This window comes from Salmo trutta, chromosome 35 (genome assembly GCF_901001165.1).
Source record: "Salmo trutta chromosome 35, fSalTru1.1, whole genome shotgun sequence".
Lineage (NCBI taxonomy): Eukaryota > Metazoa > Chordata > Actinopteri > Salmoniformes > Salmonidae > Salmo > Salmo trutta.
Window position 1 is genome coordinate 392,271 of NC_042991.1, and position 12,466 is coordinate 404,736.

Below are 12,466 nucleotides of genomic sequence, written 5' to 3' on the forward strand. Positions count from 1 at the left end.
TTTTAACGGTGAAAGACATGACAACGACTAATTGCAATTAACTACGCCATTGTACCCCGCCCTTGTCTGTTTAAATCGACACTTTTAACGTCTATATGACCTCTGGGCTACCGTGGGAATGTTCATAATTAGAAACAGAATTGTGGATTTCTGGAGTTACCGGGCGAAAGCGTCACAAGCTGTCAAGGTCAGTGAGTCAATGATGGGTCTACCGGCGCGGACCCCTCGCCTCAGCTCCCCTGCACTCCCTGCTCCTGAGGCGAAGAGGAGAGGCTGCATCTTTCCGCCCCGGCAAGCGGGCAAAGGTGGCGAGGGAGAGACCACCACACTGCTCTAGTTTCGGCTACATTAGCGTGTGAGTCCCCAACCCAGAACCCCTGCTTCGTTGCCGACTACAAAAGGTCTGTGGGAACCGCTATCTTTCACACATAGCCCTGGAGGGATGCCCAAACGGTCTACCGTTGACAAAATCCATAACTCACCCTCTCTCGATGATAATCGATCGACATTCGTTTTAGACAATACTAGTAACAACTCACTTTCAAGTTAATGCCCCATGCACATAAGCGCAACAGGTGCACATTCAATTGTGTTCAAATATGTTAACTAACCTTTGAAGAGATTGCACCTATTTAAACATTTGCACTAAAACGTTATAGACGCGGCAGTCAGAAAGAATGGTTAGAAATAGAGAGAATAATTCAATAGTGATGTACAACACCCCTTAATATTAATGCATCTATACAGCCCAGTGTTTTCTTTCCCACTTCACTTGCCTCCAAGCGAGTCCCTGTGAGCCGGGTGACGTCATGCTGGCACACAGAAGTTGGGAGTAGAAAGCATGGAAAAGCTAAGTGGGTGAAGCAAGCGGAGTTCTCCACCCTCCGCCTTTTCTGACACTTCTCGTAAATATTACAGTTAAGAAGAGCCTTGTTTATTTGTTGGTTTAGACTGGACTCGCTGGGTAGTCCGTTTGTTCTGGAGCGCCGATCCGGCAGTTTTCTAAACAACTTTGTGCGCGGTGTTGAGTTCCGAGCAAACGTGGAGCAGTTGCCACTCGCCGCTTGCAGACGGATCTCTATCCGGTTTTCGCGCTACTGTCCACACTGCATGGACCTTGTGTGACTCAACGTCCAAGATTTGCAAATACTCGAAAATCCATCTTGGTAACTAGAATTTGGTAATCCTTGGAAAATATCAAGTTGGGCGACATTATAGAAATCTTATTGTTTTAAGGAAAACTGTAGGCTATATTTCATTTTTTGATATTCTTCAGCTGTTACTTTTGCACCGACAGTGGATTTTGATTGTTAAAATATAAAACAGTGTAGAACGACACTGTCCACGATGAGCAAACCCACCTGTTCAACAAGTGGGTGTTTGGATATTCTGAATGTTAAATCAAGTAAGTAGGCTACAGTTCCTATTTGTCCTTCACATATAATGAGGTATTCGTGTATTTATAATTGTATTACTTCAAACATGTATTAATTGAAAAGTAATAGGATATTATGTGAAAAGCGTTGAAACATTCCCGAAATAAAGTCAGCGACAATTTGCGTTTACCTTGGAGTTGCTGTAGGCTACATCTGCTAACCCGTTTTATAACTTAAATGATGAAGTCAATTTTGTTATTACATAAAATTGCTTTTTATTTTTTTTCCAATGTGACAATGGTAGCCTAGGCATACTCCCCACAAATATGACTCATTGAGCACTGTACAAGATAATGCGCTGATTAATTAACTGTTTAATTCTAGTTATTTGTTGTTGATTATTATAGCGTTAGTATCTCATGGAAAAGTACACTGCAAGTACAGTGAGTTACAAGACTGAGGAGGTGAGAGAAGGAATAGAGGTAAAACATGTAAAAGGGGTTAGGGTTAGAATGTTCCTGAAATAGTGTGCGAAAGACACATACTATCTAGGCCTACATGAGGCTGAATAAGAACACAAACTATAGGCTACAGTTTCTTGCTGTTTCCAATTTAAAGTCCTGCACTTCGAAAGTCTATAGTGAGGGTTATCGAGGTAGGACAATGGGTCAATGTGCCACCATGATGATAGCCCAGTCAGCTTATTATTGATTAACAACTTAGTCTTGATGATGTCTATTTGTGTGTGTGTGTGTGTGTGTGTGTGTGTGTGTGTGTGTGTGTGTGTGTGTGTGTGTGTGTGTGTGTGTGTGTGTGTTGAAATACAGAATGTGTGTGCAATATATTATATATTCTGTACTAGCTTACATGTATTTTTATTCTTACATAAAGTGTTGCTAAACTGAATGCACGTCCAAACGAAATATGCCTAAAACTCATAGGCTATTATTCGTTTCACCAATGCCTGGTTGGTTGCTATTTAGGCCTTGGAAAATCTCAGGCAGTAGCCTAATCTACAATTATTCACTTTCATATAGCTTTTTAATTAGAATAATTTACATCAACATCACAATCATTATTATAGCCTATTGCTTTCCTGCAAGTTCATTGCACACATTGTGGCTGGTCACAAAAACCTTTCGCTCAGTCAGTAAAACTAACTTCTTTCAGCAGGTTTTGGACTGATGGTAATTAAGGTAATGGAATATGCCATATATTTTTAAGCAATTACGGCACACAATGGCGACGACTGGGACCCCCATGGAGAGAAGTTAAGACGTGTTCCCACTCCAAAATCAAGCTCATTTTATTTTATTTTTCTCCAACAGCATGATATTAATTATGCCCTTTATTAGTGCGTAGGCCTAATTATAATTGTTCAGTGAGGAAAACATTGTTATATTGGATTCATTCGTTAAATATGCCTACTTCTACGCCTAGGCCTACTTCTAGGCCTATAATATTTTCAGATGCGCAATTAGGCTATTGTCCACTTGTATTTATTGTTTTAAAGGTTATACAGTCATTATTTTTTAACGAATAGTTTGAGTCAACTCGTTTATGCCTATTTATTTGTTTTTGTTGTAGCCATGGCATCAAATATTTTTTCCAATTATTTTAGATGTATGCTGGATTTTTTTATCCTTAACCCCGTGATGTATTTACTTCGCCACCATTACCTTTTTTGCCTTTACCTCCCTTATCTCACTTCATTTGCTCACTTTGTATATAGACTTATTTTTCTACTGTATTATTGACTGTATGTTTGTTTTACTCCATGTGTAACTCTGTGTTGTTGTATGTGTCGAACTGCTTCGCTTTATCTTGGCCAGGTCGCAATTGTAAATGAGAACTTGTTCTCAACTTGCCTACCTGGTTAAATAAAGGTGAAATATATATATATTTTTTATACAAAAAAGAATTTATAGAAATGTAGCCTAATAGACAACCACTCTTGAAACACTTTGTATAATTGGTGTATTGAACTCCTCGCCGAAGTCGATTGTTTTTGCTGCTCTGTCGTTATGAAGTTGTATCCAAATTCCCATGCTACTACCCTTTTTGATGGGTCACTGGTGAATCAATGAGCAGGTGGCAAAACGTCAGTGTAATTACATAGCCGGCGTATCCAGCCATAAAAATACTCCCTCATATACATACAAATATAATTCTTTCAAATAGATTTGAATACAAATCTTTATAGAAATCAATTTTGTTTCATTTACTCCCGGGTCAATTTACATACACTTCATTTGAGTTGGTGAAACGAGTTGGTGCGCATTATTCTCTGTACCGTCTCACTCCCTAATCCGCAGGCCTATAGACCTGCGGGATAAAGCAGCTGTCGATTCCCATTATGAGGGGGAGTTGGCAGCTTGTCGAGATCGGGGCAGTCAGACGAGGTTCAATGGGGAAAATCATTAAGTTAACACTTTCCCTAATGTCTCCATTGTGTGCCCCCGGGCATTGTCTTTAGAGACCTCAGATATGACGCTTCCCACGAACTCACAAGATACGCGCGCGTGTACATGCCCATGGCCGGGTGACCTATTAAGGCACGGGACGCTGCCCATTGTCACGTTGTGTATTTTGTTTTGTCGTCCCTCATTAAAAGGGAGGGAGGGGGTGATGAGGTGGAGGGGGTACAGTGCATGAGTTTGAATACAGAATTTATTCTGATGTGTGCTCTTCCAAGCCTTTGATGACGCGTAAAACACCTTTCTGATTTTTGATTTTGAGGCACAAAGTACATTAACTATCAAAAGTAATAAAGATGAATTAATGAATTTGTATTTATTTTTATCCAGGTCGTATTTTGGATATCCCGTGTAAAGTGTGTGGCGACCGGAGCTCTGGGAAACACTATGGCGTGTATACGTGTGACGGCTGCTCTGGCTTCTTCAAGAGGAGCATCCGCAGAAACAGAACATACGTCTGTAAATCAGGCTGTCAGGTAATAGGCCTAACTACAGTGTTTCTCAATTTCATGGTAAATCTATTTTCAATTCAGGCGGTGACTTTATCCTAAATGTATGCAAATATGATCTGTAGTTTTGGCGCACACACTGCACATTTTTACCTGTCTTACGTTATTGGTCAGCCTTGAGTCTGCAGGGTTAAATCTCCCCTGAGATGTGTCTCTGAGAGGGCCCAGCGATGCAGGGCACGACAAGGCCTAATTGCATCACCTACCAGGGTCATTGACTGGCGTTAAACACAGTCCAGCTTTAATTTATCAGGTGTAATCCAATCTAATGTTATGACACTAACCCGAGGATTTAGCCAGCAGTGGGCGGGATAGCACTACTTATCCTCGGGGATAAGACCGCTGCTGAGCCGCGGGGGATCGAGTCAACGAACAACACATCCTTCACCTGTAGATTTTCTCTTCCCTCAAACAACGTGTTAATTGTCCTGTTTTTTTTCTCTCTCTCTCTCTCTCTCTCTCTCTCTCTCTCTCTCTCTCTCTCTCTCTCTCTCGCTTCCTCACCCCCTCCCTCTCGCTCTCTCCCCCCTCCCTCTCGCTCTATGTCTCTCTCTCCCTCTTTTCCATCATAGGGAGGATGCCCCGTGGACAAAACGCACAGAAACCAATGCCGAGCGTGCCGCTTGAAAAAGTGTCTCGAAGTGAACATGAATAAAGATGGTAAACAGGCTTAATTAAATTATTATTTTGGCTATACGCCCGCTATGACATTTCGGTTTAAGGTGGCCAAATCGGATGGAAAACTGTATTTAACGGAATCAGCTGAGAGCTGGGTAAACAGTGAACGTATTCATAAAGTTTTCATGAGAGGCTAAGCCTTTTACCTTACCAATCTTCGAACAAAATAAAAACATTTTTAAATGAGGCATTCACAGACCATTATTTTACTAAAGAGTCTTGTCCCTGCTCTCCATTTCTCAGCCGTTCAGCACGAGAGGGGTCCCAGGACGTCCACCATACGCAAGCAGGTCGCCCTATATTTCAGGGGGCACAAAGAGGTGAACGGTTCATCGACCCACTTCCCGGGCTCGAGCCTACCGGGGCCGCCTTTTTTCACTACGGTCACACAACTGGAGCCACATAACTTGGAGATGAGCGCAGTAGCTTGTACGCCGGAGAGGCAGGCCATCGTGGGACTGGCCCAGCCCACCCCGAAGGTAAGCCTCTGTCCTCCGCTCGCTCTTTACTCACGGAGCAGCGCTATGTGGGCAATGAGTCAACAAGGCCATGCACGTTGCAAAGTTATTTATTTTCTCCACTTTTAAACAGTTTATAAGTTGATATTCTGGTCCTGATTCAGCAGCTTCGAGGGACACAATCTGTCATTCATGTTTTCACCTAAATCCAACGCAGGCAACATGAGTTTATAGCCTACATCTTAGTCTAGTTTTGGTGCTTAGAGTTTTTATGAAATACACACATTGGCCTATTTATCACCAACGTGCAGTATATATTAGCATGTTATTTATTAGTCCTACAGCACATTATATATTTTTTTCAAATAGCACCCACAGGCGCTATTTGTTTATTGACCTCTTGCATTGCAGTACCCTCATGAGGTCAGCGGCACGCCCATGTACCTCTATGAGGTTGCTACTGAGTCGGTGTGTGAGTCAGCCGCGCGCCTGCTGTTCATGAGCATCAAGTGGGCCAAGAGCGTGCCCGCCTTCTCCACGCTCCCCTTACCTGACCAGGTAAGCCACTATATTCAGTATATGGATATTATAGGCTAGATATTAGCCAATTAGCGACTTTATTAAGCTATCCCTTTCCAAATAGAAAAGTTGCAATTCCATAGGCCTAAATCCATGAATCGAATAATACGACTAATGTGTGCCAAGTATAAATCCATATCTATATTTTCATAAAAGTAAATTAGCCATGCTCATGGGTGCTGACTGAGGTTTGTAATCCATTTTGCAGCTGATCCTCCTGGAGGAAGCCTGGAGGGAACTGTTTGTTCTGGGCATAGCGCAGTGGGCCATTCCGGTGGACTCCAACACCCTGCTCGCTGTTTCCAGTATGTAACCTATATGATCAACAGGTTAACTCTACTTTTAGGCTACTTACTATTGTTATGTTATGTTTAGTTTAGATTATTTTCGTTTAAATTTTCAGAACGAAAATGGAGACAGATTTTCCATTCCTTTTCTGTTTTTCGAAATATTCACATTATCCTCAATACAATGTAACAACACTTTGTAAATGTTTCTGCATATGTTTCGTAGCTAATATCGTTATTGTCGCCCCCCCCCCCCCCCCCCCCCCCCAATGAAGGTATGAATACAGACAACACAGAGTCCCAGCGGATGAATACAATAATCTCAGAAATACAAACCCTGCAAGAGGTCGTTACCTGCTTCAGACAGCTGCGTCTGGACGCAACTGAGTTCGCCTGTTTGAAGTGCATCGTCACGTTTAAAGCTGGTGAGTTGAAGAGGGGGTACTCAACATTTATTTTAAATGAAATTATCCTCACTAAAGTCATAAGAAGGCAGCGTTGGGGTCAATGTCATTTAATTTCAGTAAAATAGTCAGACATTCGTTAGTGGGGGGACAGCAATTCTACATATTTTGCCATGGGGAAAATATAAAAATGTGCAGCTTTATAGCTAATCTCATGCTATTGTACACATTTTGCCATTAGGCTGAGTTAACGTTTTGCATTTTTTAAGCTCATTAAAGCTAAAATATAGTTGTGTTGACTGTGATAAAGAAACTGGATTATGAGCTGTCTTGTTTGCCAAATGAACAAATGAAATAGGCAGTGGAATGGTGCATATAGCCATAGAAACACTGACTTATAGTGAGCTCCAAAAGTATTGGGACAGTGACACATTTTGTGTTGTTTTGGCTCTGTACTCCAGCACTTTGGATTTGAAATGATACAATGAATCTGATGTTAAAGTGCATCTTTGATTTGAGGGTATTTTCATCCATATTCGGGTAAACCGTTCAGAAATTACAGCACTTTCTGTACATAGTACATTGTACATTTGTACATTGTACATAGTACAAGTACTCATTGTACTATTTTATGGGACCAAAAGTATTGCGACAAATTCACATATGTGTTTTAAAGTAGTAAAAAGTTAAGTATTTGGTCCCATATTCATAGCACGCAAAGACTACATCAAGCTTGTGACTCTACCAATTTGTTGGATGCATTTGCTGTTTGTTTTGGTTGCGTTTCAGATTATTTTGGGCCTAATATAAATGAATGGTAAATAATCTATTGTGTCATTTTGGAGTCACGTTTATTGTAAATAAGAAAATAATATGTTTCTAAACACGTCTACATTAATGTGTGATTACGGATAATCCTGACTGAATCGTGAATAATAATGATAAGAATTATATTTGATGATGTTTGCATGTTTAGGTAAAAAGCCAAATAATGTCCCGTTTGGAACTCTGGCAAGTAGAGAGCATTTTATTTATTTATTATTATAATTTTTTTCTGATTCGGTGGGCCTGGCTCCCCACTGGGTTGGCCTGGGCCCATCCAGGCCCACCTGTGCCTACACGACTTTTTGAATTCCAGTCAATTCAGGAAGTGCACTGAAATTCCAATTCCAATTCTCTTCAATGCTTTTCAATTATGAACATTTGAAATTGGAATTTGGTGTACATTCTGAATTGATTGGAATTGAAATGGAATTGACCCCAACCCTGCACGGTCACCAATAGTTAAGAAAAAAAACAAAACAAATCGAATAGTCAAGGACATAAAAGCCAAATAACATGTTTTTTAACATTACAATGCAGATGTCAGAAGTACTTTTTCATGTATGAACATTTCCATTGAAAGCAATGCATTTGTCAGGTGCAGCGTGAATATAATGGCAGTCAGTAACCATGCTGTTTATGACTTTTCCCTTCAAGCAGTGCCAACGCATGACGGGTCGGAGTTGAGGAGTTTCCGCAACGCCAGTGCCATTGCTGCACTCCAGGATGAGGCACAGCTCACCCTAAACAGTTACATACACACCAGGTGAGACATTTGATAAAAACAAACAGTTGCTAGATATTTTTTTTAAACAGATATGCTCTTGTTTAATTCAGCTATGTGTTCCATTTACCAAAATACTTGGCACACAGGTGGCCAATATAGCCATATTTACTGTATCTACAATAGGCTATTATGCAGCAAGATAGGTTACCGTGCAAACAAAATTTGTCGTTAGGCCATCTCCAGAACGTCACGAAATGGTTGCCTAAAGTCCCCTGGACATTGTGCCATGGTCCTGTGGAGGTTTTGTCTAGTTTCTGGTTTGTTCCAGGGACGTCCCCAGGGTTGTTCTCTGGACGTGTCATTGTCCTGTGGAGGTTTGTGGATATATATGCTGATTTTTTTTGGTTGTAAAACCATTATTTGGTCAACAGTAATGTGCATTATTCAAATCCATGCAATGAAAGTATATGCCTTGTCCCTGTTTTGCTGCCAGCTTTCACTCCCTTTCCCCCCTGTGCGCACAAAGTAGAGGGAAAGATTAATTCTGATAAGCGCAAGCATACGATGATTGCCCAACATTTCAACATTGCAATTGAGGGGAAAACACAGTTTGTAAAGCAACTTTGATAAAGAGAGGAGAGCCTAAGCTTTATGTGAGTATTATTTCTCAATTCTCAATATTGAACAAATGGCAGCACGTTACATCCCAGTATGTAGGCTAATATGGTTTTGAAATGATGCGCCCGCAGAGAGTAGCGCATCTTTTGCATTGAACACATTCAGTAGCCTAGTACCCCCTGTATATAGCCTTGTTATTGTTATGTCATTTTCTTGTGTAACTTTAAGATATATATTTTTTTTCACTAGTTTGTTTAGTAAATATTTTCTTAATTCTATTTCTTGAATTGCATTGTTGGTTAAGGGTTTGTAAGCAAGCATTTCACCGTAAGGGCTACACCTGTTGAATCATGTGACAAATAACATTATATTTTATTTGATTTAAAAAGTTCTATATACAACTGTTAGAGGTTCCTTGTGTGAAGAAAGCGATAGAACACTTTTTGGTTCTCTAAGGAACCTTTTTTTCTAAGAGTGTGTGTGCTAGATTGCTACCTCTAAATATGATATTGTTGCTAAATAGCCATGTAGTTGATGAATCTATCAGTACATTTAATGTCCTACACAATTGTTTCGTCTGTAGCCCTACGGTACCGAGTCAATGTGTGGGGGTACATGTTAGTCGAGGTAATTTGTAAAGTGACTATGCATAGATAATAAACAGCGAGTAGCAGCAGTGTAAAAACAAAGGGGGGTGGGTCAATGTAAATACTACCGGTGGCCATTTGAGAACAGTCTATGACGTGGTGACCGGAGTTTGCTATGCAGACATATAATTATTATGACGTAGAAGAAGAACTTACATGCAGTTGTTGTCAGCAGCAGCCGAAAGGGAGATCATCTGCCTCTTATAGTTGGGTTACTGCCATACTTTGCAAATAATAAATAGTCCCAGTGCAGTCAAAAACGTGATTTACCTGTGTTTAATATATATTTCCACACTATGAGGGTGGAATAATACTGTGAAATTGTAAAATGATGATGATGCCCTTTAAGTGTAACAATGGTTTGAAAAGACTGTCTGAAATTTAGGCCTGTTTTGGTGGAATGGAGTTTAGGCCTGCCTGATGACATAAATGTAGTTAATAAACCAATAACAGCTAGTATTCAGTTTTCCCCTCCCCACTCAGACCACTCACAGACAGTCCTAGCAAAGTTATTGCTTGAGTCATTTCTCTTTGCTAAGAAGCTATTTTTGTTTCTTTTTGACAATTTTAATTGAAAACAATCACAGTCAGTACTTAATTGTTACACAGAAATGATTTGATATTGAGATAGAAACGCCTGCATTGGACCTTAGGCTTGTGTGAGGCTGCTCGAACATGGAAACCATTTCATGAAGCACCCGACGAACAGTTATTGTGCTGACGTTGCTTCCACAGGCAGTTTGGAACTTAGTAGTGAGCGCTACAAGTGAGGACAGATGGATTTTTACGCATAGCACTCAGTGGTCCCGTTCTTTGAGCTTATGTCCTACCACTTCGCGGCTGAGCCGTTGTTGCTCCTAGATGTTTCCACTTCACAATAACAGTACTTATAGTTGACTGGGGCAACTCTAGCAGGGCAGAAAGGTGGCATCCTATGACAGCACCACATTGAAAGTCACTGACCTTTTCAGTAAAGCCATTCCACTGTCAATGTTTGTCTTTGGAGATTGCATGGCTGTGTGCTCAATTTTCTTTTCTTTTTTACACCTGTCAGCAACGGGTGTAGCTGGAATAGCCAAATCCACTAATTTGAAGGGGTGTCCACATAGTTTTTGTATACATAATGTATTACTTTTTGTCCATATCACCAGCTCTATGAGAACGTCCTAAAAACGTCCATGATGACATCTCCAGAACGTACTGGGAACTAGACTGAGCCCTCTTGGACCATGACAACGTCCTAACGTGAGAAAACAAGGACCTGTATGAAACATCCCTTTGTGGTCGTCATAAGGACAACGTCCTGTCAGAGCCAAAAGGGGCATTCCCTAATGGTCATGAAAATACTTTATCGTAACGTTCTGTCGGTAGCAAACCAGGACCTGTCTGAAATGTCCCATTGCGGTCATTACATGTCCCGAGCATAACGTAATGTCATAATCTAATAGGAACCTATTTGTAATGGTCGCTAGTGGACATCAAAATACCTTATTATAACGTTATACTGCGACCAAACCGGGACCTGTAATGAACATCATTTTATGGTCCCAATCATGTTTTAATGTTCCCCCGAATGATCTAAGAACATCAGTGGGATAACGTTTCGCCGAAACCCTAAAAGGGAGCTAATGGGAACGTTGCCTAATGTCCTTAGGACGTCCCCTGTTTGCTAGGTACTTGTTCAATTCATATAAACAGTTACAAGCACAAATTGTTGAGGGAGTCACTGTGCAATTACTCAAAAGTCTCAAATGAAATTTAAAGGTGATGAAATAATTCAGTGTCTAATCAAAAAAGCATATTTTGTCCAATGGGTAAAATAATGTGTTAATTGTGTAGATAATCTTCTAAGAAAACCCATGGTCCACTTGTAGGAAGGCCAGAATTAGGGTGACTAAATCAATGGCCAGAGAAAAAAAAGTGGTAAAAAAACAGGAAAATTGCATCATGTCACCTAGGCTTGATTCTGTGTACTCGCCATCTTTCTTCTCGAATCCGCAGGACATAAAACAATATAGAGAGAGGTAAGACGGATATCGATTTTGAGACGACATATAGTGTTTTAATATTTTAGTATACACTTTTCATATTTATTCGAAATTCCTGTTCTTATTCGAAGATTTCTCAAGGAGCACTAAAGCGTATACCAAGCTTTTTAGTTTCAAAGCCTTTTACATTTAATTCAGCTCAGAAGATGATCACCACAAAATATAAATCCTCAAAAGCAGTTAGAGAAATCTGCAGCTCTATGTCAACAGAGCTTGGTGCTTATTATCAGATGTATTACGTTACCAAATCTGACTTTTTGGATATAATGTTAATGACACGTTAGAGAAAGAACACATTGAACAATTCAGAACATGAATAATCATAGTTTGGTCAAATGCATTTTAAAACATAGGGAAGTGAAATTTTATCGCCAAAGCGCGTTTTTGGCAACTCTGGGCAGAGTGGGTGAACACCCTAAATGTCTGCATCTTTCTTGTTCTTGTTATTTGCAGATATCCAACTCAGCCCTGCCGCTTTGGGAAGCTGCTCCTACTTCTACCAGCTCTGCGGTCAGTCAGCCCATCCACCATAGAAGAAGTATTTTTCAAGAAGACCATCGGGAACGTGCCCATCAGAAGGCTCCTCTCTGACATGTACAAATCAAGCGATATATGAGTTTATTTCCGCCATATCAACATTACGCGCACTAGCCAAGAGTGTCTGTTAAGGCTCGCAGACACAAACATTCTAATGAGCACTTGGCAAATTGAACTTGAAGAACATAAAAACCTTGATTTTACCAATCTTTGGGTTAGGCTTAAGTTTTGAGGATGTATACTGAACAAAAATATAAACGGAACATGTAAAGCGTTGGTCCCATGTTTCATGAGCTGAA

The 12,466-nt window shown here is 40.4% G+C and overlaps 1 protein-coding gene across 1 annotated transcript; it reads left to right on the forward strand.

Annotated features, from left to right (window-relative positions):
• The first annotated feature begins 202 nt into the window (after window positions 1–202).
• LOC115174384 (nuclear receptor subfamily 2 group E member 1-like) lies at window positions 203–12,466 on the forward strand. Its single transcript, XM_029732902.1, has 10 exons — window positions 203–259; window positions 353–401; window positions 4,184–4,329; window positions 4,935–5,022; window positions 5,284–5,519; window positions 5,910–6,056; window positions 6,286–6,382; window positions 6,640–6,789; window positions 8,248–8,356; window positions 12,084–12,466. Exons 1-10 carry the CDS (start codon window positions 203–205, stop codon window positions 12,244–12,246), a joined length of 1,242 nt encoding a protein of 413 aa, XP_029588762.1. The 3' UTR covers window positions 12,247–12,466.

Bases quoted from the DNA above. Each gene is read 5' to 3' on its own strand.
- LOC115174384 (XM_029732902.1), top strand. From the start codon at position 203: ATGGGTCTACCGGCGCGGACCCCTCGCCTCAGCTCCCCTGCACTCCCT. The intron at 260-352 runs GCGAAGAGGAGA...CGGCTACATTAG, and splicing joins CTGCACTCCCTGCTCCTGAG to CGTGTGAGTCCCCAACCCAG. The intron at 5,023-5,283 runs GTAAACAGGCTT...TCCATTTCTCAG, and splicing joins AGTGAACATGAATAAAGATG to CCGTTCAGCACGAGAGGGGT.